An 18,897-nucleotide genomic window follows, 5' to 3' on the forward strand; every position below is an offset into this window, starting at 1 on the left:
CTGCATTCATCCAGTCCATGTATAAAGGCAGCTCAGGCCAAGCACAGGGTCCCTCTGCCAAAAACAGATCTTGTGAAGAAGCTCTTTTACAGCAGCAGTGGGTGTGGTGCCACCAAACTGCTGCTCGGCCTCACCATAAATACAACATGGACTCTTTTCCCAAGATAGATTCTGTAGTTCAGAGCGCGTGCTGTGTGTTGACTAAAATATCACAGGGCTTTGAACCCCACTAGTTTTCTTGAAGGTCCACTTTTATTGTAAGTGAGGAATTTATATATATGTGAGAGCAGGAGCTGCAGACAGACCCAGGCTGTGTGGGGATGGTTAATAGGCTTTTTCCCTGTGGGCAAATTCAGCAATAAACAGGAGGAACACTCCGACTTCCTGTTTCTGGTCTACCTTCCTGTGGAGAGCTGGCCAGATGTAGACAGTGTGATGTCACACCCTGATTTTTCTACGACAGAGTCTGACCGAGTCTGATTTTTCTACGAGAAAATGTTTCTTAAGCCATTTTTGAACCAGCATCATACAAGTGGAAATGACATCACAGATACCAGTTTCTCTGCCACTGACCTGCAACATATTTACAACTTTTCACATCCAGCAAGACGAGATGCTGACACCGAGCCCGCTCCGCTCTCAGGTCTCTTATCTAAGTTTTATATAGAAAGTTATTCTGACCTGACTGACTCCTCTCAGGGAGGTTGATTTGTAACAAATGGCAGTGATATTTAAAATTGAAAATGAAAGGAACAGTGATTTTCGTTATATAAACAAAATGACCACTAATGTCTGTGGTTGTGTTTCTCTTTCCCTCTTGGTGCCTTGCCTCTGTATTGGGGGGGGGGGGGGGGGGGGTCAGGTTGGGGGAGGCTTTCACATGTCTGTGTGCAGGGCCCATTATCTGATAGTCTGACTACAAATAGCAGCTATTTATTTATTTGTTACTCATTTATTACACTTAATTGACAATAATATTAAAATGTAGTGCATTATTGGCAAGAACCAGGGTGTTGAATTTGAGGCTTGATATATTTTCACTATTTTCACTCAGTTCTTGAATCTAGCCCCTTATTCAAAAGTTAAACCTGCTTCTACACAGCTGATGAGGCTCATTTGAAACCATCAACATTCATACAGATATCAAACACACTGGAAATAAACTTGTTAAATTTGTGTGGTTCTCACTGAGAAGTTACTTATTAATTTTATTTTTATTTTAGTGAAACACACAGTCAGTAACTTCTGCCTCTAGGTTCCTCTTAATCAAAACAATGATAAAAGATGGCGTTGGGTGGTGTCATGAAATAGCGTGTGTTACCAAATTACCATAAGCTCCTCCTGGTTTGGATCCCTTCAGTGTCAGTGGTTCAGGAAATCAAACAGACCCACTGATTCTAACCGTTAAGTTTGACAAATGGTTTCTATTTCGTGTCTCCATCTGCTTCAGAGGCATGACGGTTGCAACAGGTGAATCTTTACCTCTTGGTAACGTGGTTAGTGATGATACTGACTCACCGATCCTCCTCCTCCTCCTCCTCCTCTCACTCTAAGCCTTGACTAGCTGGAAGTCAGTGTCTGAATCTTCAAAGTCATTGTCTTTGTTAGTTTCATCCAGCTGCTTCAGTGTCACTCCCCTCGCTCAGGTCGTCAGCCATTGTCCAAACCGCGACGTTAAAAACTTTTTTGTGCTGAAAAAACAAATGAAATACATTTCCCATAATGGATTTCACATTCCTGACATGAATTTCAGCGAATCACCATGCATTTCATTGGTCACGTATTAAAAACGACGTAATCATGTACGTCATCATGTACGCAACTCCCCAACGCCAGTTTAAATTCTCAATGGCTCCAACTGCACATGAGCCAAATGCAAAGAGAGAACATGGTTCCTGAAGGAAGGACATGTGACCATTGAATCTTTACTGTCAGCAGATCATCCATTACTGTCTGACTGTTGGGCTTCATGTGGGTTTCAGAGTAAAACATCTTGATTTGTTAATGAGGTTCTGAAGGTCTTTGATGCTCAGACTGATGAAGAGGGAGGCAGGAGGCCCACAGCAGGAACGAGCTCCCACCATGTGTTTCTGCTTTTCTCAGCCTTTTTCATCCACGTCTCCTCAACAGCCTCACAGAGGGACCACTGTGCTGTTTTAATTGTTTATCATCAATTACTGATCAGTGAGGGGGGGGGGGTCAGGGTGGACAATGAAACTCCTGCCACTTTCTGTTAAAGTTAACAAGTCCCACAGTACATACATACATAATACATATTTCCAAAGTACATATGTACTATGTATGTGTCTATACTGTATGTATAGTCAGACAAAAATTAAAAAATATTCAATATTACCAAAATCGACCTAGAATTGTTAAAACATGATGAATTGAGGGTTTTGGACCCATAAATGAATTTAGTTAATTAATGACAATAATGTTTAGCCTGTAATGAGGGTTGGACTCGGCAGCAGAGCAGATTGTTTACAACTGCAAAGACAAAAAGACAAAAAACAAAAAAACAAAAACTTATTTTTTTCCAATATTATGAAAAATATTGTTTCAGGCAGGAAAGATCACCACAGTTAATATTATAGAATAACAGTCCAAGCTTAATGCACAGCTCAGTGTTGGTCATAAAGTCTGAACATAGCACCAGTAATCACACTTATTTCAATGTGTGTATGTTACAAGTGTTAAAGTGTGTCTGTCAGTATGAGGCTGATACATTATAACGACCTTTTAAACAATAGAATTACATCAAAGTCTAAACAGATCACTGGCTCTGGATCAGGTCTCAGTATCATCAGAGAGTTGAGTGTGTGTTGTATGTAGTGCTGCATTAAACCGTGAGTGTTGGCACGTGTTGCAGTCCACAGGTCACATGAACAAACATGGAACCAAATGTGAATGTGTGTGTGTGTGTGTGTGCATATGTGGTCTCACTGGAAACTCCCAACGCATGTCACTTCATCAAACACTTCCTTTTTTCTGTGCTGGACACTGGTCAGAGGCTGCAGCGCTGTAGACACCAAACACGTCAGTCTAAAGAGAAAAAGATTTGTGCAGGTGTTGGTCACTGGAAATTTCAATTCTGAGCAGAACTACATCTTACTGAGACTGTTAATGTTGGTTTGTCTCCATCTGTAGCAACAATGCTGCTAAAAGGGGAGAAAATCTCTACTCTCTATAAATCTCTATAATAGTAAATAGTAAAATGAAAACAGAAAACAACAAATGACTGAACTGATGCATTTGCAGTGTACACAGATTTACATTAACCAGGTAACTAGTACTGCTTTATGTGAAATCTTTAAACCAAGTGAAAGATAAGTAAAAAGTAAGTGGAGTAAATAAGTAAAATAAGTAAAAATCCTTCACTTTTATTCCAAATTAAAGATATTCATGAACTTTCTTATGACTTGCTCTAAGATTTAAAGCGCTCCAGACGCCTGATATTGCAGCAGATAACTGCAACAACTTTTTAGATGTGAATACAAGCACAAACAAACTTGTGTTATCCCTCTGGGGCCGTTAATTTGAAAAATGCCATTAGCCACATGAAATTTCAAGATGGCCGAAAAAAATATTTTACCACAGAATTTTACCTATGGCACAGATTTCAGTGATTTTGGATCGTAATCCTGTATTTTAGAATATGAGGATGTCAAATTCAAAACTCATTTCCTCAGAGCTTTATTTGCTCTATTTCTAATTTGTCATGTGAAAAATTCTGTATAAAACACCATGTATTTGCAAACCATTTATTATGAATGATGTCAAATGTTGGGTAAGAGTCGAGTCTACTTGTTTACCTGTCATAACATTAGCTCACTAGGCTAATTCGTTTAACTTTTTTGTGAGTAATATTTCATTTCATTTTTTACAGTGTAGTGGATCAACTTACTGCAAAAAAACCCCAAAACATTTCCTTGCCAGAAATGGCAGCCATCTTGAATTTTCAAGTGGCTAACGTGTTTTATCAAAACGGTAATACCCAAGGAGGATTTGTGCCAAGTTTAGAACCTTTATCCACATTAGAAAGATTTCCCAGAAATATATAGTTATCTGCTGAGCTATGAGAGATGTTTCAGAATGGTTGTTCCTTATTGGTCAATGTAGTGCTAAATTCTCCTCATTATGTTTTTTTTTTACATCATGAATATATTAAATGTTGTAGTTAATTTAAAAAAACGTCCCTGTGTAAAATTTTCTAAACTATTTTGATTTCTTTTTTTAAAGACTCAGTGGGGCTGGAGTATGATAAATCCTTTTCTCTGATTGGCCGTTTGTGCTCAGAGCAGACATGTGACTGATAATGTGATATTTCTGCTGTTTCACTGTGAGTGTACAATATTTCATCCAGAACCATGTTGAAGGAGTGTTTTCTCCACTGAGATGAACCAGTTCCAAGTGTTTTGCAACAGCAAAGTGATGATGAAATATCTTTTCTAGGCAAACTGAAGCAGAGATTCACAGTGAGTCATGACCCTGACAAAACTTCCTCCAGGCCTCCTGTTGCTTTTATGTTGCTCATTTGGCAAAGACACTGACATGTCCTGGTATTGACGGTGACCAGCTTGAAGCTGCAGGCTGGCTGTTGGCAGGTGTTGACATCTGGATCCAGACAAGGTCACATTTACAAAAATCAAAAGGAGTTTTGTCTTTCTGCTTTAATTTATTCACTGAGGCCTCTACAGATACGTAGTTACAGCAGGTTTACACTGCTGATAGTGTGCACCAATGGTGGGTATCATCACTGGATGTGTGTACAGATAATAAAAAAACTACTGTTAACAAATCTACCCATAATGCTGTGTACTAGAAAATCTTAAATACACTGTTTGAAACTTCTCCCTCTAGAGGTCTCTCAATAAAAACAACAGACAGTGTTGGTGATGTCATGAAATAGCGTGGGATCATGGGAGTTGTTGTCTTCACCATCATTACCATAAGCTCCTCCTGATTTGGATTCCTTCAGTGTCAGTGGTTCAGAAAATCCATCAGACCCGATGATTCTAACCGTTAAAAACTCTGAATAAAGCAGGTTCACATTTAAAGTCAGTGTTTGAGCGACGCTGTACGGAGGACAGAGACTCAGGGAAGAGCTGGAGCTGAGATTGATGCTAACCTTTGTTCTGATTGTTTCTCTGATAACTTATGAAGCAGACATTCAGCAGGTTTTTACCAGCAGCTGAATGATCCACAGAGGTGTCCTCCTCTCCATAACAAACACACCAGGGGATTAAAACCAGCAGAAACACTGAATAAAACAGTTTGACTTTAAAACTCAGAGATTCACTGACGGTTCTGCCCCTTCCGGTAGATGGCATCTGTGTTCAGGGACCAGTCCAGGTGCACGTCTAGGTATATATAAGTGTGCACCACCTCAAGCTTTGGTTTGGTTTGGACAGCTTCACTGTTGTGGTTGATTCTCGGGACTCTCATCAGCCAGCAGACATAGCTGGTGAACATATAGGAGCCAGATGTTTCCCTCTGGAGCTGGTGAAGACCAAAACCAGAGCTAAAAGAGAGGGGACACTGGAGTGAGATGAATCTGAATCATGGGTCACTTGTATGAAACCAAGAGCTGAACCACAAAACTTGACTGTTCTTCTGGATCATGTAGTGGTGGTGTGGTTGTCTCCTTCCACTGTTTCTATTGGGCCAGTTGCAGTTACAGCTGATGCTGTTTGTGATGTAGAATAACAGCTCATCAAAACTAGTTTCTTTCTCTCGAGTGTTTACCTGAAATCTGCTGTATTTTTATTGGATCACTCAGAAAACAGCCAGCCAATCAGAAGAGAGGCTCTCTTCTGATTGGTTCACTGAACTGTTATTACTAAAGCTCCAGAGAGAAGCCTGAGAGAGGAGATGTATAACTACATTGAGATAGTTTTTGGTTCTTCAAACCACAAATAAATCTTCTTATGGATCAACACCTCAAATAAAATGAAGGATGTAAATATGGAGCTTTAATCTAGAGTTAATGATTTTTTTCCCATGACCAGTCAATTGGTTAAAGAGTAGGTGCAAAGGTTTTCTTTAGTTGTCATGTTGAGCTGTTTTGAAAATGTCCATTCCTCGCACTCTTGGAGATTTTGTATTTGTATTTTGTATTGTTAATTTAACAAAACAATGTAAACTCGTCTCGTCTCGTCGTCTCCTGCTTATCCGGATCCGGGTCGCGGGGGCAGCAGCCTCAGCAGAGAGGTCCAGACGGCCCTCTCACCAGCCACTTCATGGCTGGGGAGATCACTTCATGATGACTGTTCATTTGTGTTCAAAGAATACATTCTGTGAAGTCACTGGTGACATCACAATAACACAGTAACATCTATGTATCTCCTATCTTCTATCTGCTTATGGATCAAAACACAGGATGTGGGGAAAAAAAGAAAAAAGACAGTGGTGCCAATGGGGAAGTTATGCAATCAGTGTGTGCCTGAACACCAGTTACACCGACTACCCAACTACCACAGTGACCCATCTGTTTCCATTGCAGTCGATGAAACACAATAGTGAATTTAATGTGTTTCCATTGAGTGATGTTATGTGAATAACTGGCTGGGTTTCCTTCTTTAGCAACATCATTCCAGTTAAACATGGTGATGGATTTCCAGCATCTGCTAATAGTTGGGATGGTTCCATCCACCACAGTAGTTGTTGTAGTATTTAACCAAAGGTGACGAGGGCGTCTGGTGCATGTAATGACAGAAAGGCAAACCTATATCTGACAGCAGCCACGTTTCAGGGATTTTTGGGAGATAATAGTCTGTAATGTTTTTGGATGTCATGTGACTAATTGGTCATGTCATGTGACTTATATTTCCATTTCACTTTTGTGAAATATTGCTTTGTCAAATAGTCAAATAGTCTGAAAAACCACCCCATCCAAGCATTTTCTTTTTTTTTCCATTGCTCGTTTTTTTTTTTTTTTTTTGCATTATTGCATTAAGCAGCCTAATGGAAACGCGGCAAGTACAATGTGAGAACCAGACTCACCTTTGAAAAGTTACAGAGTGACAGTGATGTAGCCACAAAGCAGAAACATCACAGTCTTTATAGGCAGTAAAACACACCTTTGACTTAATCCATTCACTCTGATGTAAAACAGTCTGACTTGGTCTGGTATGATGGGCAGCTCATGGTGGCTAATGTTGATGAACTCTGCAGAATAAAATTGTGATAATCCCACACAGTTGTTATCTGCAGCTGTCCGGTTTAGTTACCTATCTGAGGCTCATGCTAATGCCAGACTGGACTGGATAAAATTTGGTATCTGATGAAGCTGGTACGACAGTATCTGTGCTTCACCAGAACACATGTCCCACCTGAGCAGGTGTTTCCAGCAGCTGTACTAACGTTAGCCTCAGTGAACAGCGCACAAGCTGCGTACTCGTCTCGTCTCGTCTCGTCGTCTCCCGCTTATCCGGATCCGGGTCGCAGGGGCAGCAGCCTCAGCAACGAGGTCCAGACGGCCCTCTCCCCAGCCACTTCCACCAGCTCCTCCGGGGGAATCCCGAGGCGTTCCAAGGCCAGCCGAGAGATATAATCCCTCCAGCGTGTCCTTGGTCGGCCCCGCGGCCTTCTCCTGGTGGGACATGCCCGAAACACCTCCCCGGGAGGCGTCCAGGAGGCATCCTCACCAGATGCCCGAACCACCTCAACTGGCTCCTCTCGACATGGAGGAGCAGCGGTTCTACTCCGAGCTCCTCCCGGATGACCGAGCTCCTCACCCTATCTCTAAGGCTGAGCCTGGCCACCCTGCGGAGGAAACTCATTTCGGCCGCTTGTATTCGCAATCTCGTTCTTTCGGTCATTACCCAAAGCTTATGACCATAGGTGAGGATTGGAACATAGATTGACCAGTAAATCGAGAGCTTCGCCTTCCAGCTTAGCTCCTTCTTCCCCACAACGGACCGGTTCAGCGCCCGCATCACTGCTGACGCCGCCCCAATCCGCCTGTCGATCTCCCGCTCCACTCTACCCTCACTCGTGAACAAGATCCCGAGATACTTAAACTCCTCCACATGAGGCAGAGCGCCCCCCCCCCGGCCCGGAGTGGGCAATCCACCCGTTTCCTGCGTTCCGCTTGGCCTGCCGGTACCAGTCAGCTGATTCCGGAGACCCACAGGCCAACCACGCCCTGTAGGCCTCCTTCTTCAGCCTGACAGCTTCCCCCACCCCTGGTTACCGCCACGACTGGCCCCAGCTACCCTGCGGCCGCAGCTCGCAACAGCCGCCTCAACAACAGCAGAGCGGAACAAGGCCCATTCGGACTCAATGTCCCCCACCGCCCTCGGGACGCGATCGAAACTCTGCCAGAGGTGTGCGTTGAAAATCATCTTGACGGGTTCTTCTGCCAGGCTTTCCCAGCAGACCCTCACAGCCCGTTTGGGCCTGCCAGGTCTGCGCGGCGTCTTACCCCGCCATCTGATCCAACTCATCACCAGGTGGTGGTCGGTTGACAACTGCTCCTCTCTTCACCCGAGTGTCCAAAACATGCGGCCGCAGGTCTGATGATACGACTACAAAGTCGATCATAGACCGGCGACCTAGGGTGTCCTGGTGCCATGTGCACCTATGGACGTCCTTATGCTTGAACATGGTGTTAGTTATGGCCAAGCTGTGACTAGCACAGAAGTCCAATAACTGAACGCCGCTCGGGTTCAGATCAGGCAGGCTGTTCCTCCCCACCACACCCTTCCAGGTCACGCTGTCATTGCCCACGTGAGCATTGAAGTCTCCCAGTAGGACAATGGAGTCCCCTTTCGGGGCACTTTCCAGCACCCGTCCCAAGGACTCCAAAAAGGGCGGGTAGTCTGAACTACTGTTCAGTGCATAGGCACCGACAACAGTCAGAACCCGATCCCCGACCCGGAGGCGCAGGGACGCAACCCTTTCGTCCACTGGGGTAAACTCCAACATACAGGCAGAGAGCCTGGGGGACACCAAAAAGCCCACTCCGGCCCTCCGCCTCTCACCCGGAGCAACTCCAGCAAAGAGGAGAGACCAGCCCCTCTCAAGGTCTTGGGGTCCGGAGCCGACGCTATGTGTTGAGGTGAGACCGACTATATCTAGCGGGTATCGCTCAACCTCTTCCACAAGCTCCCGCTCCTTCCCCGCCAGAGAGGTGACATTCCATGTTCCAAAAACCAGTTTCCGTAACCGAGGATCGGACTGCCAAGGCCCCCGCCTTAGTCTGCTGCCCAATCCACACTGCACCGGATCCCACTGACTCTTCCTGCAGGTGGTGAGCCCACTGGGAGACGAACCCATGTAGCCGTTTCGGGCTGGGCCCGGCCGGGCCCCATGGGCCAAGGCCCGGCCACCAGGCGCTCGCCCACGGGCCCCAACCCCAGGCCTGGCTCCAGGGTGGGGCCCCGGTGTCCCTCCGGGCCGGGTACTCCGGTTCTTGATATTTTTTATCATTAGGATCTTCTGAACTGTTCTTCATCTGGGCCTTCACCTGGGACCAATCTGCCTTGGGAGACCCTACCAGGGGCAAAATGCCCCCGACAACATAGCTCCTAGGGTCATTAGGGCTCTCAAACTCCTCCACCACGGTAAGGTGACGGTTCAAGGAGGAGAAGCTGCATATTATCTTATATAAAAGCAGTGAAACCAGAGTCTGTGTGGGGAAGCTGTAACATTTCTGGGCAGATCAGAGACATGAGGTAAAGTTCAAAAAGGCAAAGAGTTTTACTGGAAAGTCAGACAGTCATACACAGGAAATCAGTCTGAATCAAACCAACAGATCCAGGCAGGAGGTGGGCAACAATCCCAAAAACCATAGAGACTGAGACGAGGAGAAACACTGGAGAGTGATGAACAATCACAGTCTGGCAGGGAAACATGGGAACCAGGGGAATAACCAGGGTCAGGTGAGACATGTGAGGCAGGTGTGGACGATCAAGGGAGTGGGAGACACACAAGAGCAGGAACTGAAACAACAAGATATGTGACTACTTCAAAATAAAACAGAAAAGACAACAGGCAATGATTCATGTTGGTGATGTTACAGGAACCTCTGCAATTTTAAATTAAATCAATATTTTGTGTTATTTAATTTATAATTCAAGTAACCTGGTGTTTACTTCACCTGTTCTGTAAGTCACATCATTGGTTAAAACTGTTTTATTATGGAAAAAGACCACTGTATTTCAGAAATAGTCAATGATTAACTGACTATTGATTGATAATGTGTTTGACTAGTGATTAAAGCTGGGGTAGAAAATGTCAGAATTTGAGAATACAGCTGCCCTCTTGCAGATCTCTCCTCACGGGCAAATGCTTCATACACACAGCCACAGTGGTGAGCCTGTAGCTACTGTTAGCAGAAGGCTAAACTATTAGCAACATTCAACATAGCCACTCATCACCTGCTTTCATGGTGAATCTACCTACACAACCAACCACTACAACACATGTAGATATTACAGGAACATGGAGTCAGCAGCTGTTACCTCTTTGTCTGTGTTACAACACAACAGACTTGAGAATAAATTATTCATTTGTGAGTTTACTCACCAGTTTGGAGTTCTCCTCCAAATAATCCTGAGTGACAAAAAAACAGGTTTGTTAAAAATGGTGTAGAAGTGTCATTCTCAGCTGCTACAGAAGTAAAGCAGCCCATGCATGATGACACAAACTTAAACACAAGATTATTTTTCTTTGATGCTACTTGAGTTGTGTCTCCTGAATTATGTAGTGTGTTTTTGTGTTTCCCCCCAAATATAGCACCAAATGTGGCTTTTAATAGATATTTAATACATAAAAGTTCAAATTAAAGTTAATATACCTCATTTGTATATATACCTGATGGCTATTTAAAAAAAAAAAAAAAAAAAAAACTATTTAATATCTATCATCCATTTCAACTCCTCCAACCTGAACCACTGCACACGTCATCTTTTTCAACCCTCTGATATGAACCATACGAATGTCTCCTGAAATAGCGCCCCTACAGTATAGCAGGTCATTACTATAATAATGATCATTGCTTGGTTCATTTTAGGAAAAGGTTGTGATTTGTGTAGAGCAGCGCTCTCCTGTGTCACATTCATCCATCCATTACAACCTCCTCCTGACGTGGACTTTGTCTCTCTTTATACTATGGGTCAACTATGGGTCATAATGAGCTGCTGCACAGATGACCTATGGGCTCATTTTTTGCAGGACAGTCTCATTTATAAGTGTATATACCTTAACTATTAGCTATTGAATTTATTGACAGTGTTTGTTTCTTACATTACTGATGGCAACTGTTTCCTCCTGAATTTAGGGGTGGGAGTGATTTCATCAGCCGATTAATTAGCTATCAGTTTGTTCTTGCTCCAAACTATCATTATTATATTTGCCTTTGAAAATCCTCAATTGGTTGACCTGTAATTAAAAGCTAATTAAAACAGAAGCAGCTTCTTACTAAAATATGATCAAATATTCTTGTATTAAATATTAAATATTCCTAAAACAGGGTACATTAGAAATAAATACCTTCCTTTAATATATTTTAATAAATTAAGACCTGTGATCTGTGTCCGAGGAATATAAAAGCCACCAATTCAGAATTTAAAGTTGTTTCACTGTGATATAATAATTTTGTAACCTGTGTGTCATTTTTGCTGTTTTTGTGTCCACTAGAGCCACAATAAAACATTTTACAGTAACATTTGTTTATCTGACAGGGACATCAGTAAAGCTTCAGTGCAGTAGAGACCTTGGTGTAAGGACTAAGTGCTATATCTATGTGTGTATCTAAGTGAAGGAGATCAGGTAAAGAAGTGAACTCAAAGTGTAGACATGTTTTATTTTAAAGTAACTGAGCAGAGGCTGGTTCAGAGTGTTGTATGTGAATGTGCCAGATATTTTCAGTCCATGTGTAAATGGAGCTTTAGACTAAAATTACTGGCCCAGTAATTCAAGGTTGTGGATCTGGACTGTTACCATGAGGCTTTAAAGGATTTGTGCAGAGAGGAGTCTGAGGACCTCTTACCTACTTATTACTGAACGAGCAGACAATTTCCTCTGAGCTTCTGGGTCAGTTAACACGGAGCTGTGTTGGACTGCAGAGCAGAAAATAACACTTGAGACAGCTGAGTGAGAATTAGAGTGAATCCTGAAGCACCAACACAGCTGAGTGGAGCCGGAGCTGCAGCCCTGAAGCTCCACGTGCACAGCTCTCTTCCATCCTGTGACACAAGGACAGAGGGAGGCCGCACGCACGCACGCACGCACGCACGCACGCACGCACGCACGCACGCACGCACGCACGCACGCACGCACGCACGCACTCTCTTTGGACCAGGACCAGCCATGTTCTACATGTGCACTCACACACGCCAGAACTGAGGCTCTCCTCCACACAATAGAGTCTTTGAGAGGATTTGGACTGTTTTGAGTCTGAAATCCCCCAGACTGGACAGCAGGCCAGAGAGCACATATTTGTTTTCTATACTTGTGAGGAACTTCTTCGACATAATGCATTCCCTAGCTCCTACTCTTAAACTTCATCATCCCAACTTACATCTACCCAGACCCACACCCAGACCCTAGCCAAGACCTGATTCTAACAGTCGTTTGAGAAGCAGTGAGGCCCATCCAAAACATCCTCACAATGATTGTTTAAAACTAAACTTGGTCCTCAGAAAGAGAACGATACAAACACACATCTAGATCAAAACCTCATATCTGTCTGGACCCTGTGTGGTCCGTGTGTGAAACTGAGGACATGGTTAAAAACTGAGGAAACTCAAACTCAATCATGTGGCATTTGGCTGACAAATGATGGAATTTAATGTCGCAACTCACTCACTCACTCACTCACTCACAAAAGGCTTTATTGGCATGACATTTTCAATACACAGTTACAGTCATTCAATGGAATTAAATTACCAATGAAAAAAAATGTCAATTACAATATTAATATAATATAATATAATCAATCATTACTATAATTTATAGAATAAATTGATAATGAAAGAAAGAAGAGGAAAAAATTTTTTAAAATTATACACATATACCTGCTCATATATACCTACATGTATATACATATACATACATAAACATACATACAAGTAAAAGCAGTTATCAAATAAAGAAAGGAAAAGGAGACGGTGGTGATAAATACATTCCAATTATATATTGAAATAAAACAAGAAAAGAAAATGGAAAAGAAAACTTACATTGTCAAACAAAGGAGTTCATCAGAAAAGTGGCCCAGGACATAGAGCTGGTCATCCTCTGATCAGGAGGTCGGTGGTTCGATCCCCAGCACCTCCAGTCCACATGTCGAAGTGTCCTTGGGCAAGATACTGAACCCTCGATTACCTTATGAGTGTGTGTAGAAAGTGCTGTATGTGTGAATGTGGCTTCCATTGTAAAGTGCTTTATAAGTGCAGTTCATTCCATAGTTAAAGTCTCAGTTCACTGCTTGTCCCACAAAATAAAAGTCCTTCTTGGATTTTTTTATGGCATTGATAATATTCTATTCTTCATATCATGTTTAATATGTTTAATGTGTTGTTCTGTGGGTGTGAACGCTGCAGTTTTCTTTATTGTGAATCGATGTGATCTGTGTTTTCATGAGTGAGCATGTCTTGTAGCAGTGTTTGGATGAATCTGATGGAACCGGACTTGTTTCTGTCCTCTGTGCAGACGATGTATCAGCAGACAGCAGCGCTGAGTTCCCAGACAGAGCGTCCATGATGGAGGTGCGTCTGCAGGCTCAGGAGGATGAGATCACGCTGCTGAAGTCCTCATTGGCTGACGCTCTGCGCAGGCTCCGCCTCCACGATCAGCTCCTGCCCTTACTGAAACAGCAGCTCATTGCAGGTAGGTGATCTTCAGGCTCTACAGCCTGATGCATCACTGCATCACTTGTCAATAACTAATAATCACCTGTCGTCCCACCCAGTGAACCCGGCTGCAGCTCGGGTGCTGAATCAGGTCTGCTGCTCAGATGGTTGCACCAGCAGCAGGAAACTGTCCTCCAGCTCCGCCGTGGATGGGATCCGCCAGACTGCTCCCAGGTACTGGACCCACAGGAGCATGAAGGACCAGAAGCTTTATTTCACTTGATGTGTTTCATCATGTTGTTTGTTAGATGAGAGTCTCGCTGGTCCGTTCACAAACCTGTTGTGTTCGTGTGATGTCTGTGTAATCTGTAATCTGTGTGATCTCAACCTTTGAACCATCTCCAGCCAACTGTCAGACATTGTGACCAATGCCAATGGCCACATAGGAAGTCCAGTGTCCACAGAGCCCAGAGCCAGACCAGCGACACTGGACAGGTCGACCCAGACAGATCCCATCCTCCCAGGGCAGGATGCTGGGCAGAACCGGGTCCCTCTCCCCAGACGTGTCCAGAGCCTGCACCTGGAGGATGCTCTCCTTCCAGGCCAACCTGTCGAAGGGACCCGGGCCAAGCTCCACCGTGTCCCTGGTATGGAGGAGGAGGATGAAGAGCAGGAGGAAGATGAAGAAGGAGGAGCAGAGCAGGAGAAGGAGCTGAGTTGGACATCATCAGTGGAGGAGCCCATCCAGCCCACCACCATCAGAGGCCTCCAGAGGGAGGACTTCCAGGATGGAAGCTGCTCCCCTGAGGAGCAGGGCTCTGCTTCGCCATCAGTCAGAACCCCAGAACAGAACCCTAGCCCCCGCTGCGGGCCCCTGGCCCCCATCCAGGAAGTAGAGAAGACGCCCCTGTGCGTGCTCTCGCCTCACCGCTGCTCTGCATGATCCTCCTCTGTCTTGTGATTGGCTGCATGGCTTCTCTCTGACCAATCAACTCTGACTCGTGTGACTGCAAACCCCAGTTGTGCTGCAAAATCCCTCTTATGAAACTGCCTCAGGTCGCCAGGGTGTGTTAGAGAGGGAAACCCGAGGGTGGGGGATGGGGGGTGGGTGACTGATCTGTCATCATGTCCGCTCTAACCTCTGCGTGCTTTCTTTTCAATGTGTTTAGCGGGGGCCGAGGGAAGCATAATGGCGGCACTCGTCCACACTGAGTGACACGTCCAGGATTAGCTTCACAGCAAACAGATCTGAGCGTAGTGGAAAATGTGATGTTGAACACAGCATAATGTACAAAAGAAGAGGGGGTGGTGGGGTTAGAGTTACAGTGTGTACACATGAGACTGAACGACAGAGGTTGGCGGGTTTGTGTGATGTCACCTCTAAAGAACAGAAAGTGTTTGGGGGTAGTTCTGCTGAGGCTGGTGGTTCTGCCACTCAACTGGGTTTTGCACAAACACACAAACTGACTAAATGCAGTTGTTCCAACCCTTTAATCACTCCTTCATCATCGTTTTCCTCACTTAAATCAAGGATCTCTTGCATCCAGTGATTTGTTCTCCACTGTAAACGAGTCATTTCCCAACAGTGATCAGAAAGCATGTGTGTATTTGCTTGTGCATGCAGGTGTTCTTACTTCCTCGTTGTGGCTTGTAGACGAGGTTTCGCTGGTGATGAATAACGTGCTCAACTCTGTCTTGCCTGAGATTAAACCTGAGATACTAGGAGAGCTGTTCATTCTGCTATATTCAACACTGTATTTAAAGATTAGTGGTACAGAGATTTGGGGGGGGGGGGGGGCTGGTTGGCAGCTGTGTCACTTCCTGGATCTAAGGCCTGAGACGAAGGTACACGCCACATCTATTTTTAGTCCCATGACGTTTCCTCTGATGCTTCTGGTTTAGTGGCACGTCACAGGAAACAGGCCTGTCACCTGAAATCCTTAGAGACAGTAACAGGTTAATTATGGTTGACAGCTGTGTGTTTGTTTTTGTCTGAATTTAGTCTGAGCCTCAGCAGCAACACAGGAAATTAGGTTATTTCTGCCAAACCTACAGGTTTGCTATTTTAGGATCAGGATTGAGGAGCAATATTCAAACTGGAATTAGTTTTAAGTAAGAGGCTAAAGGGTAAACCCACTACATTATAACTGGTAATTTTTTTCATCTATTATTTATTTTAGTGATGATAACACTGTACTCACCAACTCACTTTGATAAGAAAAAGGTTGTAGATAAACCAAACTTACGTGGAAGAGAAACCAAACGACTGTTGTGTTGTAAACATCCATGACAGTTCCTGCCTCACATTTGACCCTGCGTGTTCACTGTAGTCGACCTGAGGGAGTGTTTTAGCGAAATGTCAGGTCTAGTTGAACCTCTGAATAAAGTGGTTCAGATCAATTGCTTACTACCTGTCTGATCATAATGTCTCTCAGAAGCTGTGGAGGGATGAGGGTCTGAAGCAGGCCTTTGAGTGGCTTATTTCCAAGGCCAAGAGTTAGCATAGCATTAGCCAACTACCTTATTGTGTGGTTACATGAGAACAAGCCCAGTTTCGGGAACAATCCACTGTGTGGGAGGCGGTGTAACCCTGGAGCTGGACACTGTTCAGGCTAACATTAGCAGCTCTCTGCCTGCGTAATGGATTTAGGGAAGTTTGCCTCACATGTTGGTTTGTCCTCAGAACCTTTTCTCACATAACAGTAAAGTGGGTGGCTCGGTGGAGCAGTGGTTTGCACTGTCACCTCACAGTAAGAAGGTTCTGGTTTGAACCGTCTGGAGCCTCTTTCTTTTCTTTATCAAACACATACTTCATAAACATTCACACAAAGATCCCTTCCCAAATGTTACAGGTTGTAATGTGAAAAATTTAAGGAGGGGTGGGCATGATTAAATAATTAAAGATTTAATTGAGGAAAAAGACACTGTCTTTGGTATTTTCTGCCGTAGGCATTTTTTAATATAAAAAATTAATAATGAATCGATAATTGATCGTTAATTTTCCCGATGATCAATCAAGGAAATTTCTTCAAGTGCCCATCCCTTGTACCTATCTGTCACCATATGGAGTTTCTAATCTTCTACCCCTTTATATATTAGATCATAGTCACTTCTATTTAAGATGGTTCCTTGTTAAAACCATTTGCCTGATGAAGGTCCAGCACAGAAACATTGCAAATAGTTTATTGTAAGCTAGACAGTGTGCTGGATTGTTTTAATTTGAGAAAGCTTGACAGGCCTAAGCAATGGTAACTAAACAAGACTAAGTCAAAAACTAGTACATGTCTGGACTGCCTTTGGTCAAATCCTGTTAAATCCATTTTAGATCTGCAACGTCTTCTGACAAAAGACTTTAATTAGAGGCAGGTCTTTATGTCTAACTCCCTCTGTTTGATATGTAGAGTTGGTCATAGTTGTTAGTATGAAGCCTTGTTACCGATCACTTCTCTCTCTCCCTCCCTCTCTCCTGCTCTCTCTGCTCAGTGTGTTTTATGTTTAGTTATTCCTCTGCCTCCTTTAGTAATAATGATACATGGAATCAAATTAGTTTATTTGCTGTAATAGAGGCAAGGCTCAGTGTATTGGAAGTGCTCATATTCTTCCCTGCAGTTCCCGAGCAGCCAGGCAACCAGAGTGGCTCGGTAGACTGCTGCTCAGCACTCATCTGATCAGTGATGGAAATATCATCAGTCAGTCAGTCACGCAGTCAGTGACATTTGCGATTATAGGGCTTGCCCCGCTGTTGTGGTCTGGCCAAAAAAAGGTATAAAGGGAGAGGCCTGTGGCTCAGAAGGTGGAGCACAAATCAAAATGTCGGTGGTTCGATTCCCAGCTCCTCCTGCCCCTGGTGTAACATCACTGTGTGAGTAGCGTTGTATGAATGTGAGTGTCTATAAGTTCAATCCACTGTAATAGGATCAGGCCTTAGTGGAGTCTTTGGTGAGTGCAGTGTTATTATTTCAAATGGTCAAAACCATGAAAATGAAATTCATGTTATAATAAAACAGAATTATATTTGGAACTTACAGGAGTGAAATCAATAAATCTGTTTCTGCATGTGTCAGGCTGCTAGTTTACAGATGTTTTTCATTCATAAATCATGGGATGATTGCCTCCATGTGTGTCGGATCTGGTGTCTGTGCATGGACACACACTGTGTGTTTACTGAAGTCGACTCTTCCTGTGGCGTTTCAGGGTTCGCAGGAACAGCGAGAAGCTGGGGAACCCGGAAAGGCAGAGGAAGCGTTTGGATAAGAAGGCGGCGTCCTCGGCCAACCTCCTCACCCGCTCCCCCAGCCTGGAGAAGTGAGTCCCACTGCCATCACTCACAGCTGTCACCACACACTCACACTGCTCACTTTTTCCTATGGCCGCCACAGCCTCATGTATCTCATCAAAGAACACTCACTGGAACGTTGATGGCCCGGATGAATAATAATAAAATTCCTTTCCCATGAAAACCTGACAGATACTCACCATCTGATTCTGGAGTCAGGGGCTGCTCGGTGTTCATGTGTGTGAAGTGGTTTCACATCTCGGTCTTACATGTTGTTCTCTGTCTTCACAGCCGAGCGAAGGAGCTGATTGCCAGTGCAGGTATGAACACTTCACACTCTGATGTCTCATCTCAGATTAAACTTGATTTCACTCATCACTAGTGTTAAATTAAAACCTCATTAAGGAGGATTAATTACAGGACTGTTGTGTTAGACTGACTTAATTTTAGTGCAACAATGTGTGAACAATTACAAAAACACATGGAAAGCATGGGTGGAGCAAAAAGGTCCACCACGACGTGTGGAAAAGAAAGAACACAAAAATACCTGAATTGCTGTAAATGGCAAGGTTCTTCCTAAACTTCCATTACTATTCATTCACTTCACCAGACTCTCCAGGTGTGAGGGTGAAATTTAGCTCCTGTATGGTCCTGTACTTACGTGAAAATCTTAGGAGCTGACCTGGAAACACTCCTGGGTTTACTACCCAGATAACGTTTTTCCTTTGAAAAGTGCTTACGAGAGGACAAAGTGACTGAGTGGTTAAGGCGATGGACTGCTAATCCATTGTGCTCTGCACGCGTGGGTTTGAATCCCATCCT

General features: G+C 43.9%; 1 protein-coding gene across 3 annotated transcripts in view; it reads left to right on the forward strand.

Annotated features, from left to right (window-relative positions):
- eml3 (echinoderm microtubule associated protein like 3) overlaps window positions 1-18,897 on the forward strand; it is a 64,148-nt gene that overhangs the window by 11,094 nt on the left and 34,157 nt on the right. For 2 of the 3 annotated variants that reach the window (XM_022747804.1, XM_022747805.1), the window contains exons 2-6: window positions 13,660-13,836; window positions 13,919-14,033; window positions 14,205-14,708; window positions 17,994-18,104; window positions 18,367-18,395. In XM_022747804.1, coding sequence (XP_022603525.1) covers window positions 13,660-13,836; window positions 13,919-14,033; window positions 14,205-14,708; window positions 17,994-18,104; window positions 18,367-18,395 — 936 coding nt within the window. The remainder of the gene's footprint in view (window positions 1-13,659; window positions 13,837-13,918; window positions 14,034-14,204; window positions 14,709-17,993; window positions 18,105-18,366; window positions 18,396-18,897) is intronic. The other variant, XM_022747806.1, reaches the window with a different exon arrangement.

The sequence above is a fragment of the Seriola dumerili genome, unplaced genomic scaffold (assembly GCF_002260705.1).
Source record: "Seriola dumerili isolate Sdu_G_001 unplaced genomic scaffold, Sdu_1.0 BDQW01000111.1, whole genome shotgun sequence".
Classification (NCBI taxonomy): domain Eukaryota; kingdom Metazoa; phylum Chordata; class Actinopteri; order Carangiformes; family Carangidae; genus Seriola; species Seriola dumerili.